Genomic DNA, 17,584 nt, shown 5'->3' on the forward strand with positions numbered 1-17,584 from the left:
CCCTTTCTTTTTCCTTGGGGCGCACAGGAAGCTGTTGAGCCCGGACGGGTTATACCGGGCACGGGGAGGGCAGCGCCTTCCCTGCCTTGTGGCGGAACAAAAACTCATTAACGCCTCCGCTCATTAAATTAAGGAGTCAGTGAGTGAACCGTTCTTGCCCGGGAACAGGTTTGATGCCGTTTGCCTTCTCCCGGTGCCCTAAAGCAGAACCACAGCCGCAGTTTGGCTCAGGATCCTGCGCTGCACTCAGACCTTGACCCCGACTCCATCAAAACCGACCCGAACTTGGGCACCTGCGAGGGGGAGACCTGCGCAGCGCCGGCGTCCGCGCCTGGAGCCGCACCAACCCAGCGAGCGGCGGCTCCTCCTGGAAAACTCCCCCTCCTATTCCCGCTGGCAGCTCCGCAGGGTTTCAAGTGTTGGGTTTGGCTTTGGTTTTTCCCTGCCGGGAAGCGCTCAAAACTGTACCCCCAGCGGCTTCAACCCCAGGCATAGGGGTCGGGAGAGGCAGCTTTGGCCAAACTGGAATCCAATCCCACAAAAGCCGCCGGCAGAGCTCGGCCTGCGCAACTCCGCACTCGCACCAGGGATGACGTTGGGTTTTTCCATCTTTAAAACCACTTTGTTTTTTCAATCGCCACCGTGAGCTGCGGTTCCGTCCTCCACATCCACCTGAAAGGCAGCTTTGTCCCCCCCCCGGAGCGGTGCCGGGGCTCCTCGGGTGCCTGAAACCAACGCTCCGGCGGCTTCAGAAGCCGTGGGGAGCGCTCAGGGAGGGTTAAAACCAACCAAAAATATCAAAATGCCCCAATCCACCCCTTTTTAGCACTGCCGAAGGAGCGGCTCAGTCACCCCAAGGCCCAAGCACAGACGCTGCCCGAACCCAGGAGGTTTTTTTACTGAAGTTTATTAGTTTTTTAACTTTTAATATATTTAACCTTTTCTTTTTTTTTTTAAAAAAAAAAAAAAAACAAACCCAAAAACAACAAAACAACAAAACACGTTTTGGTCTGTGTTGGTTAATGGTCCTTCTCCCCCCCCACCCCGTCCCCCCCCAACCCTGGGGGGCTCTCGCCGCATCCCGGCTGGATGCAGGAGGCAAAGCCAAACCCGGCTCCTTCCATCTGGCAAATAAATAGAAACAACGAACAAAAATCTCAGTTGGGAATTTGTCCTATTCCAGCCGGGAAGGGACCGGGAACGGCCACGGAGAGCGAGATTGGGAATCCATGTACAGAAGGGATTAAACTCCTCCGAGAAAGGGCGAGTAGTGAGTGAACCTTGTGACTCCCCGAGCGCGTCCATAGTGTCATCGCGGCCTCCCGCAATTCCGAGGGTGCGGAGCAAAGACCGCGCCGCCTTCCCCAGCGCCCTCCCTCGCTCAGGGTTGGGGAAGGGGCTACTCCCGCTCCGGTGAGGGGTTGGGAACACAGGGAACAACGCGGGGCTGGAGCGGAGCCGAGGAGCTGCGGGCAGGGCAGGATCCGTCCTCCCTCTGCCCGTGCCGGGGCACCGGGGTGGGTTAAGGCAGCAGGTGAAAGGCAGGAAGGGCACTGACGGTGAGCGTGAGGTGGAGCAGCGACCGCTGCCGGCCCCGCTCCGGAGGAGGCCAAAGACGGACCGCCGAGCGGGTGCCTCAGGGTCCCCGGTTTGCTCCGTAGGACCCCCAGGGAGAGGATGGAGGGGACGGGGAGCTGGGCGCTACGCGAGGGCGGAGCGGTGGGATTCGCCATCTCACGGGTCCGGGCTCCGGCGCAGAGGCGCTCAGTCGGTTTTGCGGTGGTTGTTGTTGAGGACTGGGTGGCCGTTGGAGAGGGGCCCGTTCTTCGCTGCCTCCTCCTCCTCTTCCGAGTTGTCCGTCTCCTCCCGGTCACTCCTCTCGTCCTCCACCACCTGTGAGGGGAGCAGGAAAGAAGGCAGCTCGGTCAGCGGTGCCCTGTTTTCTTGCCGTGCCTCAGTTTCCCCCATCGCAATCACCGCGGTTTCCTCCTCACCAAGAGCTCTGTGGGACTCAATTAGCCATGTACGCTCCGGCTTCACAGTTTGGGGATCTCCCCTGCCAACCCCCACCCTCCACCCACCCCAGATTGAGCCCCTTTGCCCCACGGCAGCGTCTCCAGGCAGGATCGGGAGCCCCGCGCCGTTCCCAGACCCTCTCTTGCCTTTCCAGTTATGAACTTCTGGGCCATGCGGATGATGAGGTAGGCCCAGAAGATGTGCAGCGACTGCAGCACCACCATCATGAAGTTGAAGAAGTAGTATCCGAAGAAGGCGGGATAGAGATCCAACGGATAAACCACCGTGCAATGCATGATCCTGTCGGGAAAAGCCGCTCCGTTACGGCACAGGAACCAACATCCCAGCCCCAACGGGTCCACCCACTCCGTGCCTCAGTTTCCCCACCCATTCCCAGCGCTCACCAGAAGGGCAGGATGACCAAGCGGGTGACGATGAAGACGGCAGCGAAGACGATGAAGATGTTATTGCAGGTGTTCCTCCAGCCAGCGTAGTTGAACATCTTGGCGGACTGTGGGGACGAGGTGGGGTGAGGTAGGAAGGGGACGTGGGACGCAGCCGGAGCGCCGGGAATGGGACTCACCTCCAGCAGATAATCCGAGGAATCGTGCAGGGCCATGATGAGCGTTCCTGCACGGATGTAGTTGGCAAACCAGGAGAAGCTGATGAGGATGATGGTGGCCACGTGGTGGATGATTTGCTCTTTGAAGTCCTGCACTCGGGGAAGGGGACGCGGGGGTTACGGCAGCCTGGCTCCAACACCCACCATCCCGCTCGGCTCCGAGATTCCCAGCAGCCCCAGTCCGTCCCCGGGGAGCCCCAAGGCCACCAGCCCACCTTGCGCTTGACATCAGAGGCGATGCTGAAGAGTAGGGACCAGTAGAAGGAGAGTTCGATCATGTAGTACCAGTACTGGGAGGGCAGCATGCTCTGCAAAGCACCGGACACGTTGCGGGGATCCTCCACGCGCTCCAGGGACTCCAATTCTCTTCCACGAGAACCAGCCAGACCCACGGGGACCCTTCAAGCCCCTTCCCCGCACATCAGCCAAACCCACACAGGGGCCAGAGATGCTGCACAATCCCTGGAGGGACCCTTCCAAACCTCTGGGAGCTCCAGTTTCCACCTCCCATCAGCTCCCAGGGGCTCTGGCTCCCATATCCCACCTCTCAGGAGCTCTGGTTCCTACGTCCCATCAACTTTGGTTCCCACTTCCCAGGAGCTCCGGTTCCCACATCCCATCAGCTTTGGTTCCCAACTCCCAGGAGCTCCAGTTCCTACATCCCACCAGCTCTGGTTCCTATGTTCCATCAGCTCTGGCTCCCATCTCCCACAAGCTCTGGTTCCTATGTCCCACCAGCTTTGGTTCCCACCTCCCAGGAGCTCTGGTTCCCATCTCCCAGGATCTCTGGTTCCTACCTCCCATCAACTTTGGCTCCCACCTGCCATGAGCTCCAGTTCCTACGTCCCACCAGCTTTGGTTCCCACCTCCCACGAGCTCTGGTTCCCACCTCCAGGAGCTCTGGTTCCTATGTTCCATCAGCTTTTGTTCCCACCTCCCAGGAGCTCCGGTTCCCATTTCCCAGGAGTTCCAGTTCCCACCTCCCTGGAGCTCTGGTTCCCACCTCCCACAAGCTCTGGTTCCTACGTCCCATCAGCTTTGGTTCCCACCTCCCATGAGCTCCAGTTCCTATGTCCCATCAGCTTTGGTTCCCACCTCCCAGGAGCTCGTTCCTACATCCCATCAGCTCTGGTTCCCACCTCCCAGGAGCTCCAGTTCCTATGTTCCATCAGCTTTGGTTCCAATCTCCCAGGAGCTCTGGTTCCCACCTCCCAGGAGCTCCAGTTCCTACGTTCCATCAGCTCTGGTTCCCACCTCCCAGGAGCTCCAGTTCCTACGTTCCATCAGCTTTGGTTCCCACCTCCCAGGAGCTCCAGTTCCTATGTTCCATCAGCTTTGGTTCCCACCTCCCAGGAGCTCCAGTTCCTACGTCCCATCAGCTTTGGTTCCCACCTCCCAGGAGCTCTGGTTCCAATGTTCCATCAGCTTTGGTTCCCACCTCCCAGGAACTCCAGTTCCCATCTCCCAGGAGCTCCAGTTCCTACGTCCCATCAGCTTTGGTTCCCACCTCCCAGGAGCTCCAGTTCCTACGTCCCATCTCCCAGGAGCTCCAGTTCCTACGTCCCATCAGCTTTGGTTCCCACCTCCCCGGAGCTCCCGGGGGGCAGGAAGGGCTGCAGGATGGTGGCTGGGATGGGGCCGGGCGCTCACCTGGATGGGATATCCCTTCCACACCTCCCGGAGGTCATAGAACCAGGGTTTCTGCAGGATGTTGGGAAGAGAAAGAGGGATCAGAAGGTGCTGGGGGGGAGCGAGAAGGTGCCGAAGGGGGGGCCGATACTCACATCCACTATGACAGCCATGCCAGCAATGAAAGCAATAAGGTAAAACGTGAATCTCCAACTGGAAAAAGGAAGCAGACGGTTCCTCAGATGGGCACCGGAGCACGGGATGGAGAAGGACGGCCCACCGGCCCCAGATCCCCCACCCCGCAGCAGCTCCCCCAGCCCTATCCGTAGGTGACGGTGACGCCGGGCTCTCACCTGGCCTCCCGGAATTTCTTGAGGAGGCTTGGCCGGTCCTGGTTGCGGCGGCGACGGAACCAGCGCTCCACTTGCCGCACCGTGCAGCCGCTTTGCTTGGACAGCATCTCCACGTCGGCCTGGGGAGGGCAGGGATGTCAGTGCGGAGCTGCAGGGCTCCCGCTCGGCCGCTCGCCCTCCGCCGGTCACGCCGAGTCCCTTTTGGGGACCCCCAACCCCCTCACCTGCTTGGGGTGCTTGGTGGTGGCAGCGTAGAACTTTTCCAGCACGGGATTAGGAGTGGCTTTTAACCGGATCTTCTCCTTGACGTTCAGGAGCCCGGCCAAGGGGGTGGCCACGTACCTGGGACGGAGCAGATGGACACCGAAATTCCCATTTCCGCATCACTTGGCTCCATCAAAGCCACCCAGCGACCGCTGACACTCGCTGCCTCAGTTTCCCTATTTCATTCCAGCCTTTCCCACATAGGAACCCTCCCCTCCATGGGTCTCTCTGTCACCCTGGAATTGGGGACACGGCTCCCACGAAGTAGCCGGGCCAGATCCGCCCCGGCAAACGTTGCCTTCCCCCCTCTCCCGCCATCCCAACAAAGCCCCGTCTGTTCCCGTTTCCCGCTCGCCATTGTTTGCCCAACAAATCGCTCCACCAGCGCCGGAGCCCGCGGCCGAGCGGCCCACGAGAAGGACGGCGGAGGATGCACAAAGCCGGGTTTGTGCCGGGACGCCGGAGACGATTCCCGGCCTTAAGTGTGCTTTGGGAATGGGGGGGGGGGAAAACAGCGGGGACACATCCTGGGGGTCACAGCACCGGCAGAGCCGGATCGGGGTCGGGGATGGGGGAAGAGACTCACATCTCAAAGAGGTGCCGGACGATGAGGAAGAGGAAGGCCAAAGGGATGGTGACGTAGAGATCGGAGGCCTTTGCGTAGACGCGGCCATCGCGGTCCTCCAGGTCGGCCCAGGTGAGGTTCGCCGGAAGCCAAAGCCGCTCCCACCAGAAGTAGCTGTAGAGGGTCTGCAACATGCTGGAAGGAGAGCGGCGGTGAGCGGCACCGGCACCGATCCGGCGCCATCCGGCACCCCAAGGGCCCACACGGAGCAGCCAGCTCTTGGATCCAGCAATACCCCAGCTGGATCCGGCAATACCCCGGCTGGATCCCCGCGTCCCCACACTGAGCGGCGGTGTCTGGATCTGGCAATGCCCCGGCTGGATCCAGCGCCCCCCATTCCTACCGGGAGCAGCCAGTGCTTGGATCCGGCAATGGATGTGCCGGCTGGATCCAGCACCCTGAGCTCAATATGGAGAGGCCGGCGCTTGGATCTGGCAATGGATCCGGCAAGGGATTGGGCAGTGGATCCGACACCCTCAGCCCTCACACAGAATGGTTGCTGCATGGATTTGGCAATGGATCCGGCAATGGATCCGACACCCTCAGCCCTCACACAGAATGGTTGGTGCATGGATCTGGCAATGGATCTGGCAATGGATCCGACACCCTCAGCCCTCACATGGAGTGGATGGTGCATGGATTTGGCAATGGATCCGGCAATGGATCCGACACCCTCAGCCCTCACACAGAGTGGATGGTGCATGGATTTGGCAATGGATCCGGCAAGGGATCCGGCAAGGGATCCAACACCCTGAGCCCTCACACAGAGCGGCCGGTGCTTGGATCTGGCAATGGATGCGGCACCCCGAGTCCCACTCGGAGCGTCCAGCGCTCGACTCCGGACTTTGCTCCGGCGGCAGAAAGGTCAGCGGGTGATCATTAACCGAGGCCGCCGGGACGGCTCCTTGGCAGCGGCCGCAGGGAGGGACGGCATTCCCGGTGTCCGGGCCTCCCCCAGCCCGGTTCTCCGGTGGAACGGGGCGATCCCAGGGAGGGGGGGAAACTGAGGCACAGAGCCTGGTGGGATTAGAGATTGTGGGATTAGGGATTTGCTGATGCCACAAAGAACCCCTTTGTGCCGGAAAACGGAGCCAAGGCGGGAGGGGAGCCCGGGACCGGCACCGGGGGTGGGGGAGAATGGGGAGCACCCCGGATCCTCCGGCACCGGGAACGGGGAGACGGGCACGGGGCGGGGGCCGGGGCACCGGGCAGGGCCGGTAACAGAGAGGGCAGCCCGGGGGGGGTCCAGGGCACCGGGAAGGGCCGGTAACGGGGAGACGGGCATGGGGGGGGGTGTCTAGGGCACCGGGAAGGGCCGGTAACGGGGCTCCAGGAGGGCACAGATGTGCAGGGCAGGGCCGGTAACGGAGAGGACGGCCCGGGGGCAGTCCAGGGCACCGGGCAGGGCCGGTAACGGGGGGGGGGGGGGAGAATACAAGGGGCTCGGTAACGTGGGAGCCCAGCAGAGCCGGTAACGGGAAAGGACTGGGGTCTCGGGCAGGGCCAGCAGTGCCTTCGCTCCCGGGACGAGGAGGAACCGGGACCGGAGGGGGTGTGGGGGGTGTGTGTGGGTGGGGGGATTTGGGCGCGACCGTGCTGGGAAAGGGAGAAAACACTGGAACGGGGGAGGAGGAGGAACGGGAACGGAGGAGCAACCGGCCCCGGGGCAGAGACCGGGCCGCGGCCTCGTAACGGGGCCGGGGAGGGGGGGGGTAAGCACCGGTGAGGCCCTTCTCCCCCCCCACCTCAGCACGGCGGCCCCGCCCGGGGATCGGCGGGGGAACCGGGAAGGGAACCGGGAAGGGAACCGGGAAGGGAACCTCGGGGGCCTCGTTACGGTCCTTCCCTCACGGTCCCGCCCCCGCGGTGCCCCCGGGCCCCTCCCTCCGCGGTCCCGTCTCCTTCCCCCCCCACCCCGGTCCCGGTCCTGCCCCCCTCCCCCGGTCACCCATTTACCCCTCAGGCCTCTCAAGTCCCCGGTCTCGCCCCCCGAGAGCTCCCGACGCCCCCCCCTCCGGTCCCGTGCCCGCATAATCCCCTCCCGGTACCGATCTCGTCCCGTCCTCCAGGAGCCCCCCTCGTCCCCCCTCCCTCCATTCCCGGTGCCCCCCCCCCCAGCTCTGCTCCCTCTCCCCCCCGGTCCCGGAGCCCCCCTCGCCCCCCCCGGTGCTCCCCCGCGTGCCCCACGGTTCCTCTCCCCTCCCGCTCCCTCCGGTGTCCCCCCCCCCCCCCCCGTTCCCTCTCCTCCCGGTGCCCCCCTCCGTTCCCTCTCCGCTCCCCCCGGCGCCCCCCCCGCACTCACGCGCCGCCGCCCGGAGCCTCGCGCCGCCGCCTCGCGCCCCCCCCCGCCCGAGCGCGCGCCCCCGCCCCGCGCCAGGCAGCGGCGGGAGTGACGTCACTGCCGACGCCGCGCGCGCCCCGGGGTGGGAGGGGGGGTGGAAGGGGGGGGAGGAGGGGGGAGCGGGGCCTGCCGAGGGGCGGAGCGGCGTAGCAGGCGCGGGCAATCGATCACCGAGAAAATGATCGGGGATGGGGGGGGAGGGCACTATGGACCTCCCACCCCGGTATGAGCCCCGGGGGCGCCCCCACGGCATCCCCCGACCCCGCTGCACCCACGGGGGGACCCGGACCCCCTGTCCTGCGGGTGCGGGAAGGGGGGAGGTCCCGTCACCCCAAAAAAAACCCCAAGTCCACGTGTCTGTAAGGTAGGGGGGTCCCAGCCCCCCAAGGCCCCCCCGAGCCCCCGTGTCCGTAGGGTGCGAGGGTCCCGTCACCCCCAAACCCCCCTCCAGCCCCTCAAACCCCCCCCCAAATCCCAGTGACTGTAGGATGCGGGGGTTCCCGGCACCCCAAAGTCCCTTCGAGCCCCCCCCGAACCCACTCAAAGCCCGTGTCCGTGAGACACAGAGGGTCCCATTACCCTCATACACCCCCAAACTCCTGTGTCCGTGGGGCAGAGGGTCCCATTACCCTCATACACCCCCAAACTCCCGTGTCCGTGGGGCGCAGATGGTCCCATCACCCCCAAGCCACCCCAAACCCCCATGTCTGTGGTGCACAAAGAGTCCCACCACCACAAAACACGCCCAAACCCCCATGTACATGGGGTGCAGAGGGTCCCACTACACCAAAACACCCCCAAACCCCCATGTACATGGGGTGCGAGGGGTTCCGTCACCCCCACCTACCCTCCAGCCCCCTCAAACCCCCCTGAACCCCCATGTCCATGAGGTGTGGGGTTCCTGCACCTCAAAGCGCCCCTAAACCCCCATGTTCATGGGGTGCAGAGGGTCGAACCACCTCAATCGCCACCAAACCCCCATGTCCATGGGGTGCGGGCAGTCCCATCACCCCAAGTCCTCCCTCATGCCCCCCAAACCGCCCTCAAACCCCCCGTGTCCGTGGGGTGCAGATGCCCCCACTGCTGTCAGACAACCAGACCCGTGTGTGTGGGGACAAATCCTTTATTCCCAAAGTGCTAAGGCCGCGTTTCGGACACGGGGTCCGTTTTCCCTGTCCAGACGTGTGTGTTCTCCCCATCTTGGAGCAGGGACTGAGGGGGGGGAGAACCCCCTGAGATCCCCCCCATGCGGGACCCCCTGTGTTAAGGCCACTGGAAAGATCGGGGTGGTCCCAGTGGAGGGTAAGGAAGGGCACCCCCCACTCCCATCTGTGGGGACCCTCATGGGGTCTCCCCAAAGGAAAGATGAGTGCAGGGAGATGGGAGTCTCAGGGTGCAGGGACCCCACCTCACACCCCGGCACAGCCAGGAGGTCTCTGAGTGGGGGCTGTGGGTGCCCCCGACGCCGTGCCCGGCACCGGGCGCTATAGGAGGGTGCAGTCCAGGTCTGGGCGCTGCCGCTGCCTCCGCTCGCCGGCCGGTCGCCCGCCCGTCTGTGCCCGGCCCTGTGCGCACAAGGATAGGGCAGAAGAGCGTAAGGATCTGCAGGGCCCCCCCTTCATCCCAGGGGAACCCCGACCAGGACCGGGTGGGCAGGAAGCACCCGCAGTCCCGGGAGGGAGCACCCAGTTACCTGCGCTGGCGCGCGTGGCTGCTGCTGAAGATGATGCTGCTGATACTCCTCCTGCTGCAGCTGGCGAGCGAGCTCCAAGTCGCTGAGCGCCGAGGGGTCCTGGCCCTGCTGCTGCTGCAGGGACAGGGCGATCATGTAATCCTGGGGGGGGGGACACACCGAAAGAGAGGGAGGGCTCAGCACCCAAACCCTGCACCATCACCCAGAGCTGGGCCAGGATGCAGGAGGCACCTGCTGCCACCCGTTGTCCCCTACCTGGTCCACTTGGCTCTGCTGGAGCTGGTGGTCCAGGGCGGCCACGGTGGCCCCCTCCTTGCCCTCAGCGTGGCTGAGGTGGAACTCAGTGTCGCAGAAGCAGCTGTCTCCGTCCACATTGTGGAGGCTCTCCCAGACCACCCTCTCCTCCTGCAGGAAACCCTGGTCTGTCACCAGCAGGTAGAGGTGGCCCTGGGGAGAAGGGACAAGGAACAGCATTTAGAGGGTTGTCCTCTGGCTCCAGGGACAGCAGGAAAGGGCTGGAGCCACACCTTGTGCTTGATCATGGTGCTGAAGTGGTTGTTGCGAAAGAAGACACTGAGCTCGCCCTCCCTGACGGCAGCTGTGAGCTCACACAGCCCGTGGTAGGTCAACTGAGAGGCTGTGGTCTCCAGGAACTGCTCGGCCACCAGTCCTGCGGCAAAAGTGGGGTGGGATGGAGCCAGGACATCAATTCCCACCTGGGGACCCCAGGGAGCAGGCGGCTGAGAGCTGGGGAGCCATTACCTTCGCTCACCAGGCTGGAGTCGCTGGCCTGTTTGCAGGTGATGATCTTCTCCACCAGCTGGTTGTAGCTTAGCTTGCCCACGGCTTGCACCACCTCCAGGCTCTGCAGAAAGAGGAAGCATTGAGGGGCGAGCATGGGGTCCACGGGGATCTGCCCTCCCACCCACGGCAGCCCAGCGCAAGGGCAAGGGACAGAGGGTTCCCTTTGAACCCACCCCAAACAGCTGGACCAATGTTCCATCTTGAGGAAGTCCAAGAAGCCGAGCTGGTGGCTTTCACCATGCGGAAGGACCCATCATGGAAGGGTCTGGGTTGCAAGGGACCTTCAAAGCTAATCCTGTCTTGTCCCCTGGGCAGGGACACCTCCCACTGGATCAGAGGGCTCAAAGCCCCATCATAGAATCATTAAGGTTGGGAAAGCTCTCCAAACTCATCCAGTCCAACCGTGAGCCCAACCTCATCGTGGGACTGAACCCTGTCCCCAAGTGCCATGGCCACATGGTTTGTGACCCCCTCCAGGCCTGGGGACTCCCCCACTGCCCTGGGCAGCCTCTGCCAGGGCTTTGCCTCCCTCTCAGTAAAAACATTGTTCCCAAAATCCCATCTAACCCTCCCCTGGCACAGCTTGAGGCCATTTCCTCTTGTTCTATCCCTTGTTTCTTGGGAGAAGATCCATCCAATCTGACCTTGAAGACTTCCAATGATGGGCACCCATAATACTCTCTTCCAGTGCCTCACTAGCCCACGGATCATTAGCTTTGCGCCCCTGGACTCACACAAGCCATTGGCCAGGAAGCAGGATAGCTGTGGTCCAGCTCACCTGGGGGTCCACCAGCCAGCCGTGGTAGAGTGGGACGTTGAGGAGGTCGAAGATGATGCACTCGGGCGTGTACTCGAAGTCTGAGACGCCCGTGAAGCGCACGTTAACGTCCAGCCCCGTCGAGAGCTTGGGGAGGACCATCATGGTATCATGGATATTCTAGGTTGGAAAAAGCAGGATGCAGACCCCCAAGTCTTGCTCCCTAAGATGGGGCAGATCAACTTTGGGCGTGGGTGATGTGCAGCCTCACTCCTCACCTGTTGGAAGTTGAGCTGCAGCCCCTCCGACGGCTCCCGGGGTTGGGTGGACAGGATGCAATCCCCTGCAAGGCAGCGCGGTCAGCTCCCGGCATGCCGGTTATCCGCGGCACAGTGCCGTGCCGGCAGCAGGGTGGGAATGGCGGGGTCCTTGGGAGCTCACCCAAATGTGCCATCAGCTCCTCGGCCGTGACCATCTCCTTCTGCGGGGGCAGCTTCACCTGAAAGCACGGAGAGTCTGGGCAGTGGCCCCCAGCCCTATCCCTTTGCCATCTGGGGGGAACAGATCCCAATCCCACCTCGCCAGCCCCCGCCAAATCCCCACCCCTGGAACCCCACTTGCCTTCCACTGCAGGAAGAGGATGTTCATGATGGCCAGGAGTGGGCAGGGCCCGTTCGCGCTCTGCATGATGACCGGCGTCCGCTCGCCTTTCCAGGTGATCCACTTCACGCAATAAAAGTCCTCCCCCACTTCCCGACTGGAGGTTGAGGTCTGGGGGGGCTCAGCCTGTAACCCCACCACCCCTGCACCTGGGCTGGGGGTGAGGGTGCCCAGCAGGGACCCCCCACCCTCCGCAGGCTGCTTCTCCCCAGCATCATCAGAGGGGAGATGTGGGGCGCAGCCCGGCTGCCCTACGCCAGGGCTGGAAGGTAAGTCCTGCTCCCCGGAATACGGCACAGTGGCTCCCAGGGCCACTGCCGGGCTCTCCCGGCCATCAGCCGGCATTCCTGCCCCCTCCACTGGGAGCTGGGGGGTCTCTCCATCACTGGAAGGATCTGGCAGCTTGGGGGTCCTCTCATCGCTGGAAGGATCTGGGAGCTTGGGGGTCCTCTCATCGCTGGAAGGATCTGGCAGCTTGGGGGTCCCCTCATCGCTGGAAGGATCTGGGAGCTTGGGGGTCCCCTCATCGCTGGAAGGATCTGGGAGCTTGGGGGTCTCCTCATCGCTGGAAGGATCTGGGAGCTTGTGGGTCCCCTCATCGCTGGAAGGATCTGGGAGCTTGGGGGTCCTCTCATCGCTGGAAGGATCTGGGAGCTTGGGGGTCCCCTCATCGCTGGAAGGATCTGGGAACTTGGGGGTCCTCTCATCGCTGGAAGGATCTGGGAGCTTGGGGGTCCTCTCATCGCTGGAAGAATCTGGGAGCTTGGGGGTTCCCTCATTGCTGGAAGGATTCAGGAGCTGGAGGGTCCCTTCATCACTGGAAGCATCTGGGAGCTGAGGGGTCCCTTCGTCGCTGGAAGGATTTGGGAGCTGAGGGGTCCCTTCATCGCTGGAAGGGACCAGAAGCTGAGGGGTTCCTTCGTCGCTGGAAGGATTTGGGAGCTGAGGTGTCGCTTCATCGCTGGATGGAGCTGGTTCCATCCCTCCGTGCTCCAGTGGCTGCTCCATCAGAGTAGGTGCCCGCAGGCCCCTCACCGTGGCGTCCTGCCTCCAGCGGGTGCAGGTCAGGCTCCTAGGAACGATCCACGTCCATCCAGGAACAGCCCCATCCCAAACCACTTCCTTTGAAGGCAAAAATCGGGCATTTTGAGAAAAAATACTGACATTAACCCAATATAAGTAGCAAGTACAGCTCTTTTAGCTGTGATTTTTATTCCCGCATCCCTTTATTCCCATCATTTAAACACTGAAAATCCAACACCAGCTGCTCATGCCTCAATATCAGCACTAAAAAAACCTGAATGCCACGGACATGTGCGGAATTTATCTGCATTTGTTTTGTACGGAAAGAGGGGAAAAAGCCCAAACCCACCTGGGAAGAACAGAGGGGTCGGATGGAGTCAAAGGAGCTGAGAGGAGAGCTTGGAGGCCTGAGCTTTCCAGGGGCTTTTCCGGCAAACTCAGCCTGGCGAGGACACTCCTGCGGGAAGATTGGGAAAAATCAGTTTTGAAATAGTCGAGAAAATTGGAAAATACGGATTGGAAAAAGTTGAGAGAATCAGAAAGTCTGCTTTTTAAAGAATCAAGAGAATTGGCGAGTTTAGCTTTTCAATATTCAAGTTTGGAAAATTTGGCTTTTAAATACTCAAGGAATGTGGAAAATTTGGTTGTGAAACATTCAAGGAATTCAGAAAATTTGGCTTTTAAAAAGCCAAGGAATTTGGAAAGTTTGGCTTTGAAATGCCGAGTGCAGGTTGGAGCGTTGCTGCTCCTGCTCCAAACTGGTTTTCTCCCCAGTCCTCCCAGTTCCCCCCTCCAGTAACGGGGAACTGGAGCGCCCGCAGCCCCCAAGGAGCCGGGAATTGGAGAGGGATGCAGGTGCCAAACGGTGCTGGAAAGGAAAGGGAGGGAGGAAATTGGGGGGAAAAAAAGAGGTTTTGGGGAACATGGTGAAAGCCTGGGAGAAAATGAAGGGGGTTGGCGCCCTCTGAGCATTCCCAACTTTTTCTGGCCAGAGCAGCGGGGTCTTGGGGATAAAAAAGGAGGGGATGGTGCCCGGGGTACCTGTCTGTTATTCTGAATAAAGAAATAAATCAGCAGCGCTGAGATAAATTAGGAAAAAAAATGAGTAAATAAATATGAGAGAAAAAAATGGATACGGTGGTAAATAAATGGGTTGGGAAGGAAAGAAAGGGATATTCTCAACTGATCAATAAATAGAGAGATGGGTGAATGCTCCTAACAGGTAAAGCCATATAAATATATAACAATAGATTAATATATTAGATATTAAATATATATTTATACAAATATAGAAAAAATTCTTTATAAAGAAATAAATAGCATGGAAATAAGAAAATAAATATTTTTGCTAGGTGACCAACTCTCTGAGCGTTAACTAAAATAATAACCTTCTTGACAGACAGAATCATGGACTGGATGGGTCAGAAGGGACTCAAAGCCCATCCAGTTTCAATCCCTGGAACATCTCCCACCAGATCAGGGGCTCCAAAGCCCATCCAACCTGGCCTGGAACCCCTCCAGGGATGGGGCAGCCACCACTGCTCTGGGCAACCTGGGCCTCCCCACCCTCACAGCAAAACATTTCTCCCCAAGATCTCGTCTCAGTCTCCCCTATTGCAGCTCAAAACTGTCCCCTTGTCCTCTCCCTGTGCTCCCTGCTCAAGATAGGGAAGTGGATAGAGAAAGAAATATTCCAGAGAACTAAATAACTAAATATTATCTATAAATAATTGAAATAAAATAGAGTAAAATGCAATAAAAAATAAAATGAAATAAAATGAAATAAAATAAAATAAAATAAAATAAAATAAAATAAAATAAAATAAAATAAAATAAAATAAAACAAAACAAAACAAAACAATCTCCTTCTAAAGGCTCCTAGAGGCCATGGGGTACCTTTGAAGGAGAGGACACTGCCCCCCAGCCCACTGTCGTGCTGGACCCTCGCCGGCTGCTCCCGCCCCAGCACCCACACCAGTGTCCGGATGAGGTGCCGGGAAGCCGGACAAACCGGCCGGGGCGGCAAAAGCCGTGGGTGTCGGGGTGCGGCTGGCGCCGCGAGGTTTCCGGCTGCTGCTCTGCCTCAGTTTCCCCACCAGGATTGGGTTCACCTGGACCCCCACTTGCTCTGCTGCCACCAAACACCCCCAAAGCACCCTAAAACGCCCCAAAATGCCCCAAACACTACAAAATACCTCAAAAGACCCCCAAATGCTCCTGAAGGCCCCAAACACCCCAAACCACCTCAAAATGCTCCAAACGCCCCAAAATGCCGCCAGATGCCCCTAAAGACCTCAAACACACCAAAACTCACCCAAAACTCTCCCAAACGCCCCTTAAAGACTTCAAACACCCCAAAATGTCCCTAAAGGCCCCAAACCATCTCCAAATACCTCCAAACGCCCCAAACGCCCCCAAGTGCCCCTAAAGGCCCCGAACTACCCCAAAACTCTGCCAAATGCCCCATAGAGACCTCAAACACCCCAAACCACCCCAAAATGCCCACAAATGCCCCAAATACCTCAAAATGCCCCCAAATGCTCCTAAGGGCCCCAAAACACCCCACAGCTCCCCCAAAAGGCCCCAAACCACCCCACAGCTGCCCCAAATGCCCCTCAAGGCCCCAAACCACCCCACAACACCCCCAAATGCCCCTCAAGGCCCCAAACCACCCCACAGCCGCCCCTCAAGGCCCCAAACCACCCCACAGCTGCCCCAAAAGGCCCCAAACCACCCCACAACTCCCCAAACGCCCCTCAAGGCCTCAGACTACCCCACAGCTGCCCCAAATGCCCCTCGAGGCCCCAAACCACCCCACAGCTGCCCCAAATGCCCCCCAAGGCCTCAAACCACCCCACAGCTGCCCCAAATGCCCCTCAAGGCCTCAAACCACCCCACAGCTGCCCCAAACGCCCCTAAAGGCTTCAGACCACCCCACAGCTGCCCCAAAAGGCCTCAAACCACCCCACAGTTGCCCCAAATGCCCCTCAAGGCCCCAAACCACCCCACAGCTGCCCCAAAGGGCCCCAAACCACCCCACAGCTGCCCCAAATGCCCCTAAAGGCCTCAAACAACCCCACAGCTGCCCCAAAGACCCCCTCAAGGCCCCAAACCACCACACAGCTGCCCCAAATGCCCCTCAAGGCCCCAAACCACCCCACAGCTCCCCCAAATGCCCCTCAAGGCCCCAAAGCACCCCAAATGCCCCAATTTCCCCCCATGGCTCCCACGGCCCCGGTGTCACCCTCGGCGCACACCCACTGTGTCGGTGACACCGGGACAGTGTCACCCAGCGTGGGGTTCCCCCCCAGCACCCCAACCCGGCCGGACCCCGTGGCCGCTTCGCTGCTGTCAGGGCCCACTCACACCTTCTTTACCTTCTGTTTCCTTCTTTTCCCTCCTTTTGCGTTTTTATTCCTTTTTCCTTCTTTATTCCTTCTTTTCCTCTTCTCTATTCCTCCTTTTCCTTCTTTACTCCTTATTTTCCCTTCTTTCTTTTTCTTCTTTATTCCTCTTTTTTCTTTCCCCCTTTTCTTTTACCTTCTTTTTTCCTTCTTTCTTCTTTTTCCCTTCCTTTTTTTCCCCTTTCTCCTTCCTTTTCCCTTCTTTATTTCTTCTTTATTCCTCCTTTTTCCTTCTAGATTTCTTCTTTACTCCTCCTTTTCCCTTATTTCTTCTTTTCTCCCCTCTGTATTCCTCTTTCTGCTCCTTCTGCCCGCCTCTTCCTTCTTTTGCCTTGTTTTCCCTTCTTTTTTTTTCCTTTCCTCCTTCTTTATTCCTCCTTTTCCCCTTCTTTATCCCTCCTTTTCCTTCTTTGTTCCTTCTTTACTCCTTCTTTTCCCTTCTTTACTCCTTCTTTTCCGCTCTTTTTCCTTCTCTATCCCTTATTTCCCCCAGTTAATCCTTCGCTAACCCTCCTTTCCCCCTCTCCTCCCCTCCGCTCCAGCCCTTTTCCCGGTCCCGCCCCGCTCTCGCGGCTCTCCCGGCGGATCCGGCCCCGGGGGGGGGGGGGGGGGGGCGGGGATGGAGGCGGTGCAGCCCGGAGCCGTCAGGCCCCGCCTCCTCCGCCGCACCGGCCCGGGGGGAAAGGAAGGGGGGGTGTACCGGGGACGGGGAACCGGACAGTGGTGATGAACGGGGCAGCGGTAACGGCTCCCTCCGCACCAGTAACAACAGCCCACTGGGCACCAGTAACAGAGCACTGGGCACCAGTAATGGCACACTGGGTACCAGTAACAGAGCACTGGGTACCAGTAATGGCACACTGGGCACCAGTAATGGGGCACTGGGCACCAGTAACAGAGCACTGGGCACCAGTAACAGAGCACTGGGTACCAGTAATGGCACACTGGGTACCAGTAAGGGGGCACTGGGCACCAGTAATGACACACTGGGCACCAGTAACAGAGCACTGGGCACCAGTAACAGAGCACTGGGTACCAGTAATGGCACACTGGGTACCAGTAAGGGGGCACTGGGCACCAGTAATGACACACTGGGCACCAGTAATGGGGCACTGGGCACCAGTAATGGGGTACTGGGCACCAGTAATGGGGCACTGGGCACCAGTAATGACACACTGGGCACCAGTAATGGGGCACTGGGCACCAGTAATGGGGTACTGGGCACCAGTAATGGCACACTGGGCACCAGTAACAGAGCACTGGGTACCAGTAATGGCACACTGGGCATCAGTAATGGGGCACTGGGCACCAGTAACTGAGCACTGGGCACCAGTAATGGCACACTGGGCACCAGTAACAGAGCACTGGGTACCAGTAATGGCACACTGGGCAC

At 59.9% G+C, this 17,584-nt stretch overlaps 3 protein-coding genes across 5 annotated transcripts in view; all 3 read right to left on the reverse strand.

The window, feature by feature from the left end:
* The window catches only part of ARNT (aryl hydrocarbon receptor nuclear translocator), an 87,721-nt gene that overhangs the window by 57,741 nt on the left and 12,396 nt on the right, over positions 1-17,584 (reverse strand). The window contains exon 1 of one of the 2 annotated variants that reach the window (XM_054050865.1): positions 7,794-7,799. The exons of the other annotated variant lie outside the window; for it this stretch is intronic. The gene's annotated coding sequence lies outside the window, so the exon portion shown is untranslated. Of the gene's footprint in view, positions 1-7,793; positions 7,800-17,584 lie in introns of those variants that run through there. 2 annotated transcript variants of the gene reach the window in all.
* Positions 992-7,936, reverse strand: CERS2 (ceramide synthase 2). Its single transcript, XM_054050911.1, has 11 exons — positions 7,812-7,936; positions 5,471-5,644; positions 4,845-4,962; positions 4,621-4,739; positions 4,423-4,480; positions 4,289-4,339; positions 2,854-2,946; positions 2,600-2,728; positions 2,421-2,527; positions 2,163-2,316; positions 992-1,893 (listed from the first exon to the last, which is right to left on the reverse strand). The coding sequence occupies exons 2-11, from the start codon at positions 5,641-5,643 to the stop codon at positions 1,765-1,767; spliced, it is 1,131 nt and encodes a 376-aa protein (XP_053906886.1). The 5' UTR covers position 5,644; positions 7,812-7,936; the 3' UTR covers positions 992-1,764.
* On the reverse strand, positions 8,955-16,347 carry MINDY1 (MINDY lysine 48 deubiquitinase 1). 2 transcript variants are annotated; one of them, XM_054050881.1, is made up of 11 exons: positions 16,165-16,347; positions 13,137-13,244; positions 11,726-12,886; positions 11,546-11,603; positions 11,383-11,447; positions 11,126-11,284; positions 10,306-10,408; positions 10,071-10,213; positions 9,799-9,990; positions 9,544-9,657; positions 8,955-9,415 (listed from the first exon to the last, which is right to left on the reverse strand). In XM_054050881.1, the coding sequence occupies exons 3-11, from the start codon at positions 12,770-12,772 to the stop codon at positions 9,335-9,337; spliced, it is 1,962 nt and encodes a 653-aa protein (XP_053906856.1). In that variant the 5' UTR covers positions 12,773-12,886; positions 13,137-13,244; positions 16,165-16,347; the 3' UTR covers positions 8,955-9,334. The 2 variants fall into 2 exon arrangements, with proteins under 2 accessions (XP_053906856.1, XP_053906855.1); XM_054050880.1 differs by having other exon boundaries at positions 8,959-9,415; positions 9,544-9,684; positions 16,165-16,340.

The sequence above is a fragment of the Cuculus canorus genome, chromosome 28 (assembly GCF_017976375.1).
Source record: "Cuculus canorus isolate bCucCan1 chromosome 28, bCucCan1.pri, whole genome shotgun sequence".
Lineage (NCBI taxonomy): Eukaryota > Metazoa > Chordata > Aves > Cuculiformes > Cuculidae > Cuculus > Cuculus canorus.

Coding starts and splice junctions, on each gene's coding strand:
- CERS2 (XM_054050911.1), bottom strand. CDS start 5,643: ATGTTGCAGACCCTCTACAGCTACTTCTGGTGGGAGCGGCTTTGGCTT. Junction 4,481..4,620: donor AAGAAATTCCGGGAGGCCAG/GTGAGAGCCCGG, acceptor TCCTTTTTCCAG/TTGGAGATTCACGTTTTACC. Junction 2,729..2,853: donor CCTCTGATGTCAAGCGCAAG/GTGGGCTGGTGG, acceptor CCCCGAGTGCAG/GACTTCAAAGAGCAAATCAT.
- MINDY1 (XM_054050880.1), bottom strand. CDS start 12,772: ATGGAGCAGCCACTGGAGCACGGAGGGATGGAACCAGCTCCATCCAGC. Junction 11,604..11,725: donor TCCTCTTCCTGCAGTGGAAG/GCAAGTGGGGTT, acceptor CCGTGCTTTCAG/GTGAAGCTGCCCCCGCAGAA. Junction 10,409..11,125: donor GCTGGCTGGTGGACCCCCAG/GTGAGCTGGACC, acceptor CTCTTTCTGCAG/AGCCTGGAGGTGGTGCAAGC.